This window comes from Osmerus mordax, chromosome 22 (genome assembly GCF_038355195.1).
Source record: "Osmerus mordax isolate fOsmMor3 chromosome 22, fOsmMor3.pri, whole genome shotgun sequence".
NCBI lineage: Eukaryota > Metazoa > Chordata > Actinopteri > Osmeriformes > Osmeridae > Osmerus > Osmerus mordax.
The window spans coordinates 9,550,457-9,570,070 of NC_090071.1; the positions used below are offsets into that span (position 1 = coordinate 9,550,457).

The 19,614-nt window shown below is 48.9% G+C and overlaps 1 protein-coding gene across 5 annotated transcripts; it reads left to right on the top strand.

Moving 5' to 3' along the window:
• The first annotated feature begins 2,015 nt into the window (after positions 1-2,015).
• Positions 2,016-19,196, top strand: LOC136965759 (sodium- and chloride-dependent GABA transporter 2-like). Of its 5 annotated transcripts, XM_067259961.1 has the most exons (16): positions 10,138-10,269; positions 10,528-10,623; positions 11,454-11,698; positions 11,792-11,926; positions 12,827-12,967; positions 13,393-13,483; positions 13,713-13,845; positions 14,090-14,224; positions 14,743-14,846; positions 15,099-15,223; positions 15,497-15,609; positions 15,727-15,864; positions 15,972-16,074; positions 17,239-17,339; positions 17,954-18,124; positions 18,365-19,196. In XM_067259961.1, exons 3-16 carry the CDS (start codon positions 11,485-11,487, stop codon positions 18,491-18,493), a joined length of 1,833 nt encoding a protein of 610 aa, XP_067116062.1. In that variant the 5' UTR covers positions 10,138-10,269; positions 10,528-10,623; positions 11,454-11,484; the 3' UTR covers positions 18,494-19,196. The 5 variants fall into 5 exon arrangements, 4 of the variants coding, with proteins under 4 accessions (XP_067116063.1, XP_067116062.1, XP_067116061.1 ...); XM_067259962.1 differs by lacking the exons at positions 10,138-10,269; positions 10,528-10,623 and adding an exon at positions 2,016-2,102; XM_067259960.1 differs by lacking the exon at positions 10,138-10,269 and having other exon boundaries at positions 10,278-10,623.
• Positions 19,197-19,614: the final 418 nt, after the last annotated feature.

The following is a 19,614-nucleotide window of genomic DNA, read 5'->3' on the forward strand; positions in this document are numbered from 1 at the left end:
ATGGGTGTCTGCTCAATAAGTGTTTGTGTGTGCATGTGGTGTGTGTGTGTGGGTGTGTGTGTGCGTGTGTGTGTGTGTTTGTGCGTGTGTCTGTGAGGACGTGTGTGCATTACTCTGAGTGTGTGCTCACCTGTTCCAGGCCACCCCAGTGTTGAAGATTCAAGTTTATTTTCCCAGAAGCCTCTGGTTTATTTGACGTTGTCCGGTTCCTGGTTTCAGGTTGTAAACAGAGACATTCTGGACAAGTCACCCTACCAATATCCATCCTCCTGGTCCACTGGACCCTTGTGTTACTCTACTGTACTGTACAGTGTGACCAGGTTTGCTTACAACACTCTATGTCTGTACTTCCACTAATAGACACACACCTACATAAACACACACACAGACACACACACGCACACGCACTAGGTAGGTTTCCCAAAAATAAAAGGCTTGATTTGACAGATGTGTGGGGGAAGTGATGCATCCTTATGTCAGTACATATTCACACAGCGTAGACATCCATTTCACAAGCAATTGGACTTTGGCCTCGCAAAACCGATAGGTCATGTGATTGTTCAACATAAATGATCTGTTATGACTACCAAGGACACCTGTTCCATTTGTCTTGTGACATGCTTGTAAAAGACACAGCATAGGGGGGCTTCTGCCAAGTTTGACCAGAAACCCCCCAAAAAAACAAGAAGTTGTTTGCCTCAGAACGTCAGTGCTGGAGAGAAGTTGTGTTATGTGATGGGAAATAACAGCCTCAGCTGTTGCTGCACCATATTGATCCGTCACGGAGCCAACATCCCAACATGTTTTGGAGATGACCTCGCCTATTGTTTTACTTTAAAGCCTTTAACAAGATTATTTCGGAGTTGTGAAAACACGGGCCACTGTTCAGACAAGGCTTCACGAGCTAACTCAATATTCTCTCCTTATCTGAAGATGGGCATTGATATACAAGAGCGTCATGGTTATTGTTTGATCTGGCTGAATAGGTTTTTTTTGGCCAGGAGGTTGGGCCTTAGCACTCATTGAAGTTATAACCAGATTATGGTGTGGCTTTCCAGAAACAATCAACAAGGACTTGGATATGAAGAAGTAGGCCTTGAGAATCAACACTTAGGTCACTTTTCTGAAGTGTTGTCCTGGTCTGTCATGGTCCCCTACGGTCAACGACATGGTCAGCCACTCTGGAACCAGTTATGGTTTGTCCAACCACTCCTGCCACAGTCAGGAGATGATGCACAAACGTTCCAGCTAACAGCCAGGAAAAACATGTCATCTCGGTGACATCAGTGTGTGCGTCTGCGTTTGTGCGTGTGCATGTGTTTGAGTGTGTGTGTCTGTGTGTGTTCACTTCCCTGTAGACCTGACCCAGTGTAACGCCTAGAAAAAAGTCAGTTGGAAGCATTCAGCGTGCATCTGTTGGAAACATCACTCTATTCTTAATGTGCTGAGCTGAGATAGGGGATTCCTAATACTGTACATGGATGCTGCTAGACCTAACTGATATACTGCTGTTAAAGCACACACACACAGACACACACACACTCACTTGTTACCTGTGAAACCTCTTCCAGATTATTCTGCCACTGTCACTTCCAAACTAATTGAAATGCAGCTACTGTAGAGTAGACAGTAAATGAACAGGCAGGTAAAATCACAGGCAAAGAACTGTCTGGATGTTCCACTGTCAAAATCGAGGAGGACCTTGATCTTTATGCGAGAGGTTTAATTGCAATCTTATCTGCCTTGGGTCTTGTCACACTTGAAATGCCGCACATACATCAACTTGCTGAGTCATGACTCATGACCTTCCCCTCGGGGCGACACTGGGTGAAGTTCCGTACAGCGACAGATAAGGAGGAGAGAGGAGAGGGTCGGCATTTCCCTGACGACATCGTTTTTCCTTGAAACCAGACTTTTTGTCGACCTTCTTTTGTCTACCTAATCTACCTTCTTTGTCACAAGAGCCATCTCTGCCTACCCGTGGCCAGGGCTGTAAAGTGGTTTTGGTCTCGGAGAGAGAAACTTGATTTTTTGGAACACGGCTGCACTGGCCCTTAGTTTGAACACAGAGTGGACACGAGACCCTGACGACTGAGTCAAAGGTGAGGAGTCATCTTAGTTGAAGAACATTTCTCATCATTCTCACGTAAGATGAAGTCATCAGTTGGGAATGGATAGACTTGTTAGATTACCGGTGTTTACAAATTCTCTCCAGGAAGACTTTTGGGGATATCATGTTTGTAATCTAACCCACAGAGGGGTTTGGAACAATACATTCCAGCCCAGGTTGAAGTCATCAGGGCAAAATCGAATAACCAAGCTAAACAGAATGCATAGCAGCCAGCGTGCTGTCTGAATAACAGCCCCGGGCTTCTTTCTCCGATTCGATGCTTCACTGGTTACGAGATGCCTGTAAGTGTCACACAAACGTAATGAGCGGTGCGGACTCAGCGAAAGTTCTTCACCTTTCGCTGCTACCACGGGGTGATGTCATCGGGGTTATAGCATGTGTGTTTGTGTTTGTCCGTGTTTAGAGTCCTATTTCAGGGACTTAAGTCAGACTCGAGCCAGGATTTGCCAGTGCTGTTCGGTCCCAGTGACTTTCCAGCGCTTTCCATCGGCTCTCGGGCCCAACCACATTGCCGAGGCGGTTCCTTGGCATTCGTCGTCAAAACGCTCACCGCATTTTTTTATTCGTTGCCGTGCCACAGAAGCTGGTCCAGCTGTGGGCTCGGGGCCTGTGCTGGATGGGTCCCTGGCAGAGGAACTGGAGCTGAGAGAATATGAACTAGTGATGGCTTTGGGGGGAGACCGGTGAATGGTTCAGAGAGATGGATGGTGGATGTTAAATTTAAATTAAATTTAGTCGTTTAGCAGACACTCTTATCCAGAGGATGTTGGAGGAAAGTGGAAGTGGATGGAGGTCGATGGTAGATCTCCTTTGGAGACGCTTGTTAGAATGAGCTTCGTCTCGCTTGGAGGTCTGAAGTCTCTGGTGAATGCTTTCTCGTTACAATTCATCTTTGCTCATCCATGCCTCTGTTTATCACTCCGTCCTTATCACTCAGCACTCAACACAGTGATTCACTTTGGGACCCCTCACAACACAAGGGGACATGCTGGTCTCATTTCAGAGTTGGACCAGACCCAGCTCCTCTCTGAAGCCGTCTCTGCTTTCACTCTGGAACTGTTTATATTTGTCCAGAAGCCAAAAGACGTGTTATTGTAGCCCTAATAGGAATATCTCCTGACCAGCCCTCTAAGTTTTCCAAGACGTTTTGGATAACAGACAAAAATGCTGTTCCTTGAATCTCCCCCTCACCTCCCGGTTCCTATCCCAGGCCTGCAGCTTGGCTTTCGGGGTCTTCTCACCTCCGCTTCCCAGCACGAGTCATCTCTCCATACAAGTTCAGCGCTGCACACGCTGACCTCGCGTTGTTGTTATTGACGAAGGGGCGACGCTCGCGGACAACATGACTTCCGATCCCTCCCACTCGCAAACAGTGTCTTCAATTAAGCCATGATTGGTATTATTGGTGTAATCCTTGGCCCTTCCCCCCCCCCAACCTCCAACCCCCACACGCCATCCCACCCATGACCCAAACCTCACCCTCATTGGACTGGGGGGGGAGGCGTGCCCTGTGACTTGAGCTGTTTAACGAGTCAGAGCACCGCTAACGATATGTGCCGTGATGAAAGAATGTTATTGTTGCAGCCCTGGTCAGTCGAGTCACGGGGCTCTCCTCAACCCCCACAGGGATATCCTGCAGAGCCCTCTCAGTCAAAGCGCTTAACCTCAATTAGGGACTTTGGCCTTTAGACTTCTGATCAGGCTGTGACTGGAATGCAAACTGCTGTAGGCGTACCAGTGCTACTGAAGCTGTCTCATTCAAACAATGCTGCGTTCAGAGCAAGTTGCTGTGACAAAGTCATGGTCCTGGGTTTCCGTAAAGCTGCTATGTGTTACGCAACATGAACGCTGGTACGAACCTCTCTGATCTGTTTATTGATTTGTCTGATGATGCAGACTTTTGTGTTTTCAGGGTTCACGCTGCGGATTCTAATGCTAAGTTAATCAGATTCCCACAGTGTCCGTTTCCCGGTGGTTTATTGTTTTCTCCCACATCGAGCTGGGGGATAAAAAAAACAAATTCTGTCTCTGTGCCTGCAGTGTTGGTGTCGGAAAGTGCTGTTTAATTTTCTTGAGATAATCTAACCACACCCCTGCATTCCTGCTTGGGGCACCACGGCTGGGATTGTGGTACTTTCTCACAGCCTCTCTCTCTCCTCCTCCTCCTCCCCCCTTCCTTCCCCTTTTTCGTCTTCCATTCTTCCTCCTCCACTTTCACCCGGATTTGTCCAGATCACCAAGAAGATCACTCACAGGTCTGCATTTGTGTTTATGGTGTGTGTGCGTGAAAGAGACAATCGTTCGTTAAATAGGATGGTTACGCAGTGCATGGCATAGAAATTATGTATGTAGCCTAGGACTTAGTGTTTGCTTCGGTGTAGAGGAAGTTAGTTCATACATTTCCTGGTTGCGTACATGGCCGGGGCTTGTATTGTTGTTGACGATGGGCTGTTGCTCGGCATCGTATCAAGGCTCTTTACTGTTTTCATGTTCAGACCATGTTGCTTTGGGCAACAGGGTCAGCGAACAGCAGGAATCTGTGTTTGTCTAGTTAGGCCTGCTCCGTGTTTCTGAGGCCGGCTCTCTGGACAGTGGGTTGGGCACGTCTGCCAACTAGATTTAAGGGGTGTCTAACCATGTTCCCCTGTCCTCTACACCCACCCCACCCTGGGATACTGCTGCTCTCCTCTGCCTCTCCTCATCCAGCTTTTCAGGACAACACGAGGAGTTCATGTACAAACACACCTGAACACACATGCACATTTCCACAAAGACACATTTACCATCATCGTCCACGGCCATGTCTTTCACAGGCCCATCGACCGGCCGAGTTCTGCTTGGCGTGTGACTCATGGCCGCGCTGAAAGAAGCGGTCTGCACAGTCAAGTGGTTGTTGACAGGAAAGCGTGCAGACTGATTGCTGCAACTTCCTCGAAGAGACGCGTGGCCTCTCTCGTAGAGAGGTGACTGGCACCTAACTGACAAGGACCTTCTGATGACCTCTCCACCGCCTGGCCTCTATCTCCCTCTTCAACACACGTCAAGCTGGCACAGAGGGTGGCCGAGACTCGTTTTAGGCCGTTTTGAAACCCCCTCACTCCCCCCCCCCCATCTCCACACACACACATTAAATCTCCAGGAAGGATTATTCGAGTTAAATAAATAGGACATTTAACGGGTTCCCTCCCTCGCCCCCTGGGGAACCCCTGTGCATACCTGCACGCCGGGGGAACGTTCCATTAGTGTGCACGTCCCCCGTCCCCCCTGACCCCACCCCCTGGCTCGTTTGACACCATGTGCCACAGGGGGAAATGAGGGGGCACGCCACAGGAATGTGTGCAGTTTGTTTTGGGGAGTCGGGCTGGTGGGGGTTCTGACTGTTTGAGGATGAGAGGCAACACCAAACCCTGCTGACCACATGCGAACAAGAGGATGCGTGCCAGGGGTCAGAGACAGGGGAAACGGGGGCTGGGAGAGGCATGGGGCGGGGGGGTGGGAAGGCGGGAGGGCAGGGGGGGGGAGGCCGGGGGTAAACCAGTGGTATCTGTTTGATCACCGAAGGCGTGTAGCCAGAACAATGCATCTAGCACTCAAACGTGATGCTTGATATCAACAGAAACGTAGCAGTAAATATACAGGACGACTTTGCTCCGTGTCCCGTGTGAGTGTGCTGCATGTGAATGATCTTGGTGCGACTGTGCAGTTTTGTGCTAGTATTTCTCTGAGAACTGCCTGAAAGTACAAGCCAAAATGAATCTTACCATTAAAAACAACACAAACCAAATTACTATTCTGCCTCAAAGAATGTCAATCTAATCTCACCAGATGTTAAATTACCCAGTCGGACCTGATAGTGAGGCAGTGTGTAACAAGGAGATGGTCTCAGGGTTGAGTTAAGTCCCAGAAGGGGGTTTGAAGCGAGGGGGATCACTGACCCAGTGCCCTGAATGCCAGACACCCATTAAAGACACCATAAAACATACTGCTGAGGTGCATGCTAGGCCTGGCCTGAATTACCTGCCTTGGCGCTCGTTCCAGGAGTCTCCAGGTCTGTCCTGGCAGAACAATGGCCACTGTGTCAGACCCCTTGTCCTGGCATTTTCATTTGTCCCATAATTTGTCCCATAATAAAAATAAATGAGTAGACTCAGTGTTTAGAATCAGGATGTGTGCGTGAGTGTATGTGTGTGACTGTGTGTGTGTGTGTGTGTGGGGGGGGGGGGTGCCTGCGTGTGTGTGTCATTCTTGACTCCAGTGTTCCGCTCCTGTGAGCAGCACATTCTGGACAATCAGCAAACCAAGGTTCACTCTGTCAAAGTCGGACTAAACGGTTTATCAGCTTGACTGTGTGTGACTTCAAAGACACAACAAGACTTAGTGTGTATGAGCTTGTTGTTTGGGTGTAGGTGTGTTTGTCTGCTCATGTGTATGTGTATGTGTGTGTGTGTGTGTGTGTGTGTGTGTGTGTGTGTGTGTGTGTGTGTGTGTGTGTGTGTGTGTGTGTGTAACAAACGCCAAGTGTAGATCTCCATTCTAGTTTGTTCGGAATTGATTAAATCCCAAGTGTAAGCTAACCCATCCATGTAGAGGAATGCAGTTTTCTCAATGGAGACCTCAGAGCAGAGTGGATACATGCTTTTACAGTGCTCATAAAGAATAAGCTAAAACATTCCAACCAGTGATACAAGATTGTTGAAAACAGCCTTGGGTAAACTAAATGGCTAAGACGCCATTTCCCTTCATAAAATGACAACAGACAAAAACATTGAGGGACTCTTGAATTTCACAACCAAACAAAATACTGGTAGCTTGATTGTTCCACCGTGGAGTTAATTTTACTAAATAGTTCACGTGTAGTATCATTGTTGTGATGGAGTTCTAGGATATCTGAAACCCACATTCACTGCATCGCTGGGACACTCCTAAGTACTCTCACTTCCCGAAAGGATCAATCAGACAGAGGATTATTAAACTCCCATTCTTCAACATGGAACAGCAGTAGGTCTGTACTAATTGGAAGACTAGGTGAACTGGAATACTTTTGGTTTAAGTGCAGTGGTTTCAACCCTTCAAGGGCAGTTTATGCAGCTCTATGATGTAGTCTGATGGATTATGGATGGTGACGATTATTTAAAGGGGTCATTGACTGGGTTTTTGGGGTATTTCACACTGTTCCTTAAGGTCTCCGAAAGGGGTATGTAACATTGGTTGGGCTGAAAATGGCCCGGGTGCTGTTCTATGAGCCCTGATGCATCCTGTGATATAGCCCTGGGAAAGAATCAAGAGGTTTTCTCCTTTTATGGTATGCTCATGAATATATAGATGAGCTGCGTGCTGATTGGTTGGTCTACAACGAGTGAACCTGCTGAGCAAAGACGCAACACGGCCAACAACACTCACTGAAAAATCAAAGGTGGAGACTTGAAATAAAAACGTACGAATAAATCTATTGTGTCTACACAACACTGTTTTCAACAGATTGACTAGATATCATTTCAAATGATAACGTTAGTTGTTTCCACTTCTGTTGTCGAAGCAAATGGGATCGACTTAGGTGGGTAACGTTAGCACTACAGCTTAGCAAACAAACTATCGTGATTCAACTCAGCTTTAGTTAGCTCTAGCTATCTTGCTGAAAAATATATCTGGACAAACATGCATCTTGAATTGTAGATTTACATGACAACACAGGTTATTTATTTGAATGAAACACAGTCAGGAACATGAAATAACATTAGCCCCATTGCCAATAAACTAAATCATGACACATTCTACCGATGCTAGACACAGGCAGGATACGTTAACATTGCTAATAACTGTGAGCGACAACATACAGTACTACAGCTTGCGGTTGTGATGAACATAAGGTCGGAACAGCACCTCTTTTCAGCAACAGCTTCATAGCAAATCCTGCTTTACATTGTCCCAGGTTTTCAAAACTGTCCTTGGTGAAATGGTTCAAGCAAATGTGTAATTGAGGTCGAACTGCACAGGGATCTTCTCATAGACAAACATCACAGCCCGTCGGGTGTTTGGTTCCTTAGGAAGACTGAAAAGTGTCAGCATTCCCTGCACAGCCTGGAACACTGCCTTTCCGATGGTCCATTTTCAATATCCTTAAAAATGTACAAATGTTCTCCTTTGTAATTCCCGTGGAAGTACACAGAGCAGCGTGCAGCTAAACTAGTGTCTGAGATCTTGGGCCAGAACACCAGAGGGCTGGTCTGTATGTAAATGTTGGGGCGTGACAAAGGTGATGCTACATTTGTGACGTCACAAATTCAGCTTTTTCGAAACATATCGTTTTACAGATGCAGTTTCAAGTGAGATTTAGGCCGAATCCCAATACTCTGTCTTACCCCTACCCCTAACCCCTAGCCCTTAGTTTATCCCTAGCCCTTGTGTCTCGAAACTGAGGGGTAAGGGCTACATAGCCCTATGAAATGAGACTTCTTTTATTGTATTTTTTATTTAACCTTTATTTACCCAGGCAATATCATTAAGAACAAATTCTTATTTACAATGATGGCCTGAAAAAAGCACAAGCTTTTTGAGGGAAAGGGGGCTAAGGAAAAAAATCGGGTTAAAAGTACAACGGCACACAACCACAGCAGTACAGACATACAGAAAAAAACACAAAAGCAGCAACAACAAAAAACAAGCAGGTTAAACAAAGCAGGGCATTAATAACATAGGGAGTCGGGGGGGATAAAAAAAAATTAAAAGCACAAAGCAAGACACAGACTGACACTGGCAGATATGAACAAAGGATACAGGCAGGAGAAATGGGAATGAATTTGTCCAGTTTGAGGTGTTTTTGCAGAGCATTCCAGTCCAGACACCACTTGGTTACAGTTACGTATATCTATGTCTCCAAAGCAAGTAGTGTTATGCACTGATCATCAAACAAATTTAGTTTGAAATTCGCTGCTAATGGAGTTTAATTAAAACTGTAGACATGCATGGAGTCCATTCAAGGCTAATTAATCAGAAAATCAGCAATGTAACGTTAGCATAGCAAACTAGCGATTTTTAAAAACGTTTCAATTAAGAACATGGTTGCAAATACATATGTATAGGACTGTGTAGAGCACAAAACAAGAATGTCATAATTTTTTAATCAATTACTTAAGCCGAAAATATTACATATATGGGATTCTCTGGATGATATGTCCGCCATTGTTGCACGTAGCACAGTATTTACATACCCCTAGGTTTCAAGTAAGCTCCCGAGTTTACTTGGTTTTAAGGGGTGTATACCCTTTCGTCTTAGCCCTACTCCTCGATCAAAAAGAGTATTGGGACACCACTTACTCTCACAGGAATGCGCAAAACTAAGGGCTAGGGGTAAGGGGTAGGGGTAAGACAGAGTATTGGGATTCAGCCTTAGATAGGAAAGAGGTGTCAATGGACTTTGAGGTTCACTGTATGTCCATTTTACCCACGAACTGTCGTTATTCAACTATGACAAGGTCAAATCGGTTTTGCAATCAATGACCCCTTTAAGGTATAATAAAAGCCTTATATCTAGGAACCAATTATTTGTCAGTGTTTGGAAAGACCAATGAGAGGCTGATACATTACAGTGGATGGTTTGAGACTGTGTGGGCGTGCGTGCGTGCGTGTGCGTGTGTGTGTATGGCTCACCCACTCTTGCAGAATAACCAAATTCATGGTTGGAAAATATGAGGCTTAAACGTTTCAAAAATAAGACCTACTGACATGAGAATAACAACAGCAGTCAAAGTTGAAGGGATATTTTTCCATCCATCTGTGTCTCTCCCCTTCGCACACATTGGCCTACCCTTTGCATCACATAATAGCCACATGAAAGCATGCACACTATCACAACGGTGCTTATTTCTAGGGCAATTTCATTGGCGGGGTCCTCCACTGGGCGTGGTCTAACAATAGCTTTTTCTCCCGTCTTGTGTTTTATCCATTCAAATGTATTTAATTCAAATATGGAGTTTCCATAATACAAGTATGGAAAGATAACTATATTTTAGAATAAGTCGTTACTTCACCATTGCTCAGTGCGCTGGCTGCTTGATGCTTGTTGAAACCGAGGGCACACGTGGTTGTGACCACTATCGAGTTTCCTCACCCACGTGAAATTTCCGGGTATTACGAAAACAGTACGGTAACTTAATAATTGCGTTTTATTTACTGTGAAAAGGCTAGTTACATGCACTGTTTTGTGCTTAGTCGCGTGTTTTGTCAGTAAGCTTTAGCAAGGAAATCAGTCACAGTAATAGGCTACATTGTAATAGGCTACAATGTAGCCTAATTGGTTTGCAAGCTCATACTATTGCAACAACGTCAGCCAGAAACCAGTTACATAGGTAGATCTTTCATCGTCTTTCTGAATGTAGCTATTTGTTTTCCTTCGTCAGGAATTCAAGATTAAGCCGGTATAAATGCATGTGTGTCTGATAATCCGGTAAAAATGACACCGAGACTACAACGCCTCTAGTCAAAATCCATCGAAGGTAGGTTATTATGTTTTGTTTCGCATTGCTGCATAATTATTTTAGAAAAAATATCAAGCGACATTGCTTTACACTGAAAGATTAGGGCTTAATGTAAATGCTATCTTAAATAGCCAAGGGATGGATCATACCCGCTGAACAAAGCGCATCCTTCAATTTCTTAATAAAGCAATCTCTCTGTGGCTAAAACGTCTTCAAAAAGTGCACAGATGTATCAAATCTGATGTTATGTCACCTCCAAAAATCCATTCTGTTCGTGTGTATTCTCTCACTGCCTCGCTCCAGGATAGGTTACTGTCTCATGCTTACATCATCCAAACACAGTCACATGGAAAAATATGGTCATATGACTGGTTGGAGGAGAGGAAGTTTTTAGCTGACTAGACAAGGAAATGTAACAGGAGGGTAGGGATCTGGTGGGCCTGTGTGTGGGAAGGGAGGGGGGTCTTCAAACAATGCCTGTGTTGCTTAAAGACCTAGCAACATGGAAGTACTTTCAGAGAGATCTTTTTTTAATCATCTCCCAACGAGTGGACCTTTTCTCTCCACCCCGAGCAACGGTTGCCGAGTAGAACGTGCTCGGCCTGGTGTGGTATGATAAGGAACACCCAGCACCAAGCTGAAGAGGTGGTGTAGATAAGACAACTGAGCAACCGTCACTTTAAAGTAGGACTTCGAGGAAACGAGTTCCTCCGCAACGCGTAACGGCCTTAGAAATGTAAGCTCCTGGTGAACCCCGTTCTTTTTCTGGCTCCATGGCTACTTCATGCGCTATCCCTCTCTCTCCGTCTCCGTCTCCCTCTCCCCCCTCTCTCCGTCTCTCCCTGCAGGGGACTGTGTGTTCCTCTTCCTGGAGTGGCCATGTCTCGCCAGCCCGTGGTGGAGCAGGGGGTCGGGCTGTTGCCCGGGGCCCTGCAGGAGAAGAGCTCCAAGGGGCTGGAAGTTGAGGAGGACAGCCTGCTGGAGCGGGGCCAGTGGGCCAGCAAGGCTGAGTTCCTGCTGGCCGTGGCAGGCCAGATCATCGGCCTGGGCAACGTGTGGAGGTTCCCCTACCTCTGCTACAAGAATGGAGGAGGTGAGAACCACGTGGATTGGAGTGTTCTCCTTTGCCGACCGAATGTGTCCCGTCCTTCTGTATTCGCTCATGGCTCGTGTATGTGTGTTACAGGTGTGTTCTTTGTGCCCTACCTGCTGTTCCTCTTCCTGTGCGGTGTTCCTCTCTTCCTTTTGGAGACCTCTCTGGGGCAGTTCACCAGCCTGGGGGGGGTCAGTGCCTGGAGGAGCATCTGCCCACTGTTTGGAGGTAGACACGCGCTCATACACATTTGCGCAGAGCCGAGAGAATGAATGGGGATGCTGAAAAACATCTCGGAAGCTCTTTACTGTAGCACGTGTTTGTAGTTGACTCATTTCAACTTGAATCTCTCTAACGAGCTTGTGTAATTTGCCCTCAAACATGTACCTACTCGGGTTGTATTAGTATGTTATATCCACTGTATAACATAAGAACATCTGAGAACATTTTCGGGGAGTTGTCTTTAACAAGAGAACTCCGGGTATTCCCACTGACGAACACTCCTTAAAACCGGTCCTTTTTGGAAAAAACTATAAAAGTTACACTATTATTTCAATCAGCTTGTCTCATTTTCCTTCTCTTTTGCCTCTCCATGGACAAGAAATAACATATTTTATTGATCTTGCATTGTGGTACAGTGAGCAGCCACCTCAACTGCACCCATGCAAGCTCTCCATGTCCTGGCCAGGGACACCAGGGCTGGAAGGCAATCTGCTCTGCGTGTTTTTCTATCTGGGTTCTTTGTGAAGGAATCCTTTTGTGAGCACATGGAGAACATGCCATCCCCACACAGAAAGGCCCGGGAGATTAGCCCCACCCACATCAGCACGGGCAGACTCCCGGCAGGGATCGAGCCCAGGGCCTTCTTCCTGGAGGGCAGCAGGTCAAGGCCCTGAACACCCTGCTAGACAGCTGTTGGAGCCAGAGCCCACTCCATATGGAGCACAGCTGCACCCCCCCCCCCCCACACACACACACACACACGCTCTCACTACACTCCAGAACGGCTACAAATGTTTTGTTAACAGGGCGGGGGGAGCTGTGTGTAGCAGATGGCTGGACATTGCTGCTTCGCGTATTTCTGTACTACCAGTTTTCATTTTTGTTGATATCTATGTGTGGGTGTAGGTCTGGGCTATGCCAGCCAGGTGATGATCCTACACGGGTGTGTGTACTACATCGTGATCCTGGCCTGGGCTGTGTTCTACCTGGTCCACAGTTTCCAGAGTGTGCTGCCCTGGGCTCACTGTAACAACACCTGGAACACAGGTAGGACCACAAGGGGCCTGCTGATGGAAGCATCCCTGGGCCCCTGAGCCCTACCCACACTCCGAGCTAGTCTGTTTTGTTCTGTACCTGAACTTGTCATGGTTTTGTTCCCTTTCAGTTAACACATGCTTTTTACCAAAGGGATTTCCTTAAATGCCCTAACCGCTGAGCTATATCTAAACTACCCCTTTTCTGTGACCTTTCATCTTATCCATCGCATGAGTATTCGACTGTGTGGTTGGTTGGTGGCACGATTTGTTGTTTTTCATGGAAAACTTGATTTCGAAAGCCATTTTAGTACTAATGTTATACAATTTCCCAAGATAGGTATTTGGTATTCTTTTATTGTGTGAATTGAGTTATTTCAGCATGATGTGCTGGTGGGTGAGTTCTGTGTCGACATGCTGGTGTGTTTGTTGTCTTAGATGCCTGTGTACAGTTTGACGGCCAGAATGTGACGACCAACAGGAGCAGTCTGTCTGTCAATGCTACCTCGCCTGTTACAGAGTTCTGGGAGTGAGTCTCCCACACACATCCCTGTACTGTTGTTATCACTTGGGGAGTCTAGTGAGCTGTGCTCATGTGTGTGTTTTCTGTGTGTGTGTGTGTGTGTGTGTGTGTGTGTGTGTGTGTGCGCGCCTGCATGTGTATGTGGGTGTGTTTCTGTGTGTGCATGCGTGTGGGTGTTTTTATCTGTGTGTGTGTGTGCATGCATGTGTGTGTGTGTGTGTGTGTGTGCGCGCAGGCGGGAGGTGCTGCAGCTGTCCGATGGTGTGGATGATGTGGGGCCTGTCAGCTGGAGACTGGCTCTGTGTCTGCTGCTTGTCTGGGTCGTGTGCTACTTCTGTGTGTGGAAAGGGGTCAAATCCACTGGCAAGGTTAGCAACGCACCCACACACACACGGTATTCCTTATCTTTCCATAGACACATATACACACACACACGCACTCACAAGCAAACATACACACAGTATTCCTTATCTTTCCCAGACACGCACACACATTCACATGCGCACACACACTTACACAAACATACACCAAGTATTCCTTATCTTTACCTACACACACACACACACACACTCTCTCAGACATGCTGCTGCTGTGTGTGTTTCTGGGGTCCAGGTGGTTTACCTCACAGCAACCTTCCCCTATGTGATGCTGGCAGTCCTGCTGGTACGGGGCATCACTCTGCCGGGCGCTGCCCAGGGCATCATCTACTACCTCAAACCAGACCCCCTCCGCCTGGCTGACCCCCAGGTACCAACACATACCTGGGCAGATATCTCTCTCTTTCTCCCTCTCCTCCCTCTCTCTTTCTGCCTCTCTCTCGCTCCCCTCTCCTCCCTCTCTCTTTCTCCCTCTCCTCCCTCTCTCTTTCTCCCTCTCTCTCGCTCCCCTCTCTTCCCGCCTCTCTCGCTCCCCTCTCCTCCCTCTCTCTTCCCGCCTCTCTCGCTCCTCTCTCTTCCCTCTCTCTTCCTGCCTCTCTCGCTCTCCTCCCTCTCTCTTCCTGCCTCTCTCGCTCTCCTCCCTCTCTCTTCCTGCCTCTCTCCTCCCTCTCTCTTCCTGCCTCTCTCGCTCTCCTCCCTCTCTCTTCCTGCCTCTCTCGCTCTCCTCCCTCTCTCTTCCTGCCTCTCTCGCTCTCCCCCCTCTCTCTTCCTGCCTCTCTCGCTCCCCTCTCCTCCCTCTCGTTCACTAATCCGTCTCTCTCGTTCGCCCTCCTCGTTCCTCTGTCTCTCTCTTCCCTTCCCTCCGTTGCCCCGGTGGGTCTTCCTCAGGTGTGGATGGACGCTGGAACTCAGGTCTTCTTCTCCTACGGCATATGTCTGGGGAGTCTGACCGCCCTGGGCAGCTACAACAAGTACAACAACGATTGCTATAAGTGAGGCTCGCGTGCACCCAACACACTCCGACCACACCGCCAGCACGCCGTTCTAAACACGCAGACCTGGGTGTAGAGAGTACAAAAGGTTACCTCAGGCCCGCTGACTGACCAACTGGAAACAGGGCACATGCAGGGGTGGGAGGGGTGTAGATGGAGGGAGAGAGAGACCCTCCCAGGACCCTGATGAGGGGTTCAGTTGGTGTTGTGACTCTGGGAGTGTGACTCCCGTGTTCTGCGTGTGGCTTCCAGGGACTGTTTCAGGCTGTGCCTGCTGAACAGCGCCACCAGCTTCTGCGCCGGCTTCGCCATCTTCTCCGTGCTCGGCTTCATGGCTCAGGAGCAGGGGGTGGGCATCTCTGAAGTGGCTCAGTCAGGTACTGCGCGTGTCTGTGTGTGGATTTGCACTCCAGAACTGACACTGTCTCTATGTGTGTGTGTCTGTCTGTGTGTTTGCACTCTAGAGCTGACTGTGTGTGTGTTTGCACTCCAGAACTGACACTGTCTCTATGTGTGTGTGTGTGTCTGTCTGTCTGTCTGTCTGTCTGTCTGTTTGTTTGTTTGTTTGTGTGTGTGTCTGTCTGTGTGTGTGTGTGTGTGTTTGCACTCCAGAACTGACATTGTCTCTATGTGTGTGTGTGTGTCCACAGGCCCTGGTCTAGCCTTCATTGTGTATCCCCGGGCGGTGGCCATGATGCCGGTGCCACAGCTGTGGGCTGTGTGTTTCTTCCTCATGATCATCATGCTGGGGCTGGACACCCAGGTGGAACACACGCGCGCGCACACACACACACTTTAACCAATACGCACGTCAGCCAACACGCGCGCCCTCCGAGTCGCGCGCTCCATGACAGCTCCAGCGTGTGTCTCCTGTGTGTAGTTTGTGAGCCTGGAGGCCCTGATGACCTCTGTGAGTGACCTCTACCCCATGGTGGTCAGGAGGGGGCGACGGCGAGAGCTGCTGCTGCTGCTGGTTTGCGTGGTCTGCTTCCTGGTCGGACTGGTCATGGTGACCCCGGTGAGTGTGTCTGGACGGCTGTCTGTCTGGCTGCTTGTCTGGCTAGCTCGCTGGCTGGCCTATTGTCTGTGTGACGGTTCTGGGTCCTGACCCGTGTCTCTCTGCAGGGGGGCCTCTATGTGTTCCAGATCTACGACCACTTCTCCTGCAGCGGAGCCAGTCTGCTGCTCCTCTCCATCTTCCAGTCGCTGGCCGTCGGCTGGGTGTATGGTGAGACCGGCGCGCGCACACACACACACACACACTCAGCATGGATATCCCCGCTGCTCCCTGCCTCCTCCCCTCCCCCGCCAGCGCCTACATTCCTATCGCAGTCGGAATATTAATCTGACTGTAGCTACCGCTGTTCAGCGGTGTGAGATGTATGTGGTGGGGACAGGGCCAGACCATTAACAGGGCCCCCTTCCTCCCACTCAGACCCTAAATCTGCCCGGAGCCGCGTCGCCACTCAGTCTCAGCCGCGGACCCCAGGAGGGCCCCTGCTTTGTCCAGCCACTAGGGCCTAGCCTCCTGCTAACGCCAATGCTAACGCTCACTCCCATGCACATCCCCATAGAGAGATTGGCGTTCATGTTGAGGCCCTGCTGCGGTATCGTGCTATCGCTAACACAAAGACTAGCCCAGCAAGGAATGTTTTCACTCTAGCTCTTGTTTATCTTGCCGGGCTGATAGAAGGCAGTACGTTATTGTACCATTGAACCAGTCATTATCTGTCAGATAAGTCAGCACATTAAACCTCCATGAAGATACACGGAGGGAGATGATCTTGAACTGAATCCCCACTCAGCTGGAATCCTAAGTATGTGTGTGTGTGTGTGTGTGTGTGTATGTGTATGTGTAAGTGCATCAAGTGGGTGTGCTATGTGTGTACAGTATGCTACTTGTGTGTGTGTGTGTATGAGGAAAGTGTGTGTGCTTAAGTGTCCAAACAGTGAGGGGGCCGTGCGTGTATGCTAGTTACTGTGTGCGTGTGTGTATGAGAGAGGGAACAAAAGTGTGTGTGTTCCCAGGGAGTGATAAGGAAGCCTGGCTGTATAAGTCACAGAGCTCTCCCGTGGTGAGCAGTAGGGCTGCGGAGGTTTCTTTACAGCGCTCGAGACGGCTGTCTGGGCTCCAGCGCTCTCTCTCTCTCCGCCCTGTTAAGACTGTGGGATCGTGAGCTGGTCTCCTAGACAGCGGCAGTGTTTTGGTTTCTCCTAATGTGGTCTTTAAAACAAAGCTCAGAATCTGGTACTTAAGCTATTTCGGTTGCCTTGATGGTTATGACCGTTGCTGGGTTTACCCGCACTGAGGCGGTCGTTTAGAATCCCGACCGTCCTTCGGGGGGCGATCTGAACCTAAACCTCTGAACCACGACCCTCCTCTCCTCCTCAGGTCCTGACCGCTTCAACGACAACATCGAGGACATGATTGGTTACCGGCCCCTGCCCGCCTTCAAGCTGTGTTGGCGTTACCTGACCCCTGCTGTGTGCACAGTGAGTGACCTTTGACCCCCTTCCTGAGCTCAGTGGGGGGGGATGCGCCCTGCTGTGACCCACCGCTTCACTTCAGTGGAGGGATGTTTACCTCCAGGTGACTGACCGCTAAGTAAAAGATGTGGTATGCAGCGGAGTGCAGTTTAGGCCAAGGAGAACACCCATGTTATATGTGTTGGTTATACTTGGTGTTAACTCCCCGTTTCCCTCTCAATCTTACTCACGCTCGATCTCGCTCTCTCTTTGGCTCTCTTGTTTTTCTCTCTCTCTCTTCCTCACTCGCTATGGCTCTCTTCCTTACTCTCTCTCTCTCTTCCTCACCTTCTCTCTTCCTCACTCTCTCTCTTCCTCACCCTCTCTCTTCCTCACCCTCTCTTCCTCACCCTCTCTCTTCCTCACCCTCTCTCTTCCTCACCCTCTCTCTTCCTCACTCTCTCTCTTCCTCACTCTCTCTCTTCCTCACCCTCTCTCTTCCTCACCCTCTCTTCCTCACTCTCTCTCTTCCTCACCCTCTCTCTTCCTCACCCTCTCTCTTCCTCACCCTCTCTCTTTCTCACCCTCTCTCTTCCTCACTCTCTCTCTTCCTCACCCTCTCTCTCTCCGGCTGCCTCTAGGGGACGTTTGTGTTCTCCCTGGTGCGCTGGTCTCCCCTCACCCTGGGGAAGGGTCTGGCCGCCCCCGGCTGGGCCACAGGTCTGGGCTGGCTCCTCACCTTCTCCTCCGTGTCCCTGCTGCCCCTCTGGGCTCTCTACGCCCTGGCCACCACCCCCGGTACACTGGCTCAGGTCAGTGCCCCACCAGTACCGCCCGCCTGGCTCTCATTCTGCGAGTTTGAGGCTGTATATTCAGAAGAATGATTGGTGTGACCTTGTTTCCTCAACTTTCTGCATGATCTGGGTAACCAAATGTTTCCTAGGTTGCTAGTACTCTATCTTGTGTGCTCGGCCCTACCTCCAGCAAACCAGATACTGTCCTTCAGGTGGTTCAACCCTAACCCTAACCTAATCCTCTCCACGGGCCTGCAGCGCATCAAGCACCTGTGCCAGCCCGCTGAAGACTCCCCCCTGGCCCACAGGAACCTCCCGTTCCCCTTCGACCCCAGCATAGCGCTCACCGCACACAAACCCAAGGAGCCAATCCCAGATGTCATCTAGAGACCGTCAACGTTCCCCCCCTGGCCAGGGATTAGCCAATGATCCCGTCTCCTGGCTGCCACCCACCAATCAGATGTGGCTGGATCAGCATCGAGGGGTGTCCAGGGGTTGTTTCCAGGGAGATCTCAGGGCAGGGCATCCCTGGATGGGCGATATGGAGATCTTGACTGTGATGGTCTTCACACAAGCTCTCTGGCACTGAATACCTGCACGGGTATATTCCAACTGTAGTTCTGAAGCACTAGAGGACTGCTATACGCCGTAGAGAAGAAGGGATGAGGAGGGAGGTGAAGAGTCGAGGGATGCAGGCAGGACAATCACAGCAGCAGACAGTATGTTTTAATGTTATTTTCTTACCCCTGTTTTTTTTGTTCTACTTGAGGTAAATGGCACTGAACTTGAATGGAGAATCCGAGACTATTATGTGCTCTTCTTTTTAGGACTGCCTTGTTTTTTATAGAGGGAGAGAAGCAACAGTTTAACACGTAAGAAAAGTTATAAATCTAAGTGAATTCGTCATTGCCATGCTGACTTGGGTGTACATGTAAGACTCTGCTATGCACATGTTTTCAATTGTGCGTATTCATACAGTATGACATCAACTGGCTTATGACAAGTGACTACAGTCGTTTCTGTTTACAAAGCGTTATGGTGTGTAAAGATTTCAACATGTTCCTTTTTCAACTTTCTCATAAACATCTCAATCCAATTCTACACGTTTGAGTTTGAGCATTTCCGCATTTCACATAGTGTGTGTGAATGCGTGTGTATGTATAACACACGCACTGTATGTGTGTGTGTGTGTGTGTACTTTGGGTGTGTATGTGCGTGTTCCCCCACAGACAGCCATGTTGCGGTGGCGTCGGTAGGTAACCTTTGGCCCAGGGGAACAGACTCTGGCCTGGGCTTGCCTGCCTCTGGGTACCACAGCAACCGGTGACAAAGGTGCCCTGGCAACAAAGCAAAACACGAGGCAGACAGACGGGAAGGGATGTTCCCAAACCCGCCATCCATCCCAGAAACAAATGTTATTGTCATCCATATTATTTCCCTGGTATCATCCAAAGATTGTTTTTCACCCCCGCGGGTATTAGTGGTTCATTATGCATGAGGGGGAGAGC

Excerpts from the sequence above, each read along its gene's own strand:
- LOC136965759 (XM_067259959.1), top strand. Across the intron at positions 15,224-15,496 it reads CTCTGAAGTGGCTCAGTCAG|GCCCTGGTCTAGCCTTCATT; the intron begins GTACTGCGCGTG and ends GTGTGTCCACAG. Across the intron at positions 15,610-15,726 it reads TGCTGGGGCTGGACACCCAG|TTTGTGAGCCTGGAGGCCCT; the intron begins GTGGAACACACG and ends TCCTGTGTGTAG.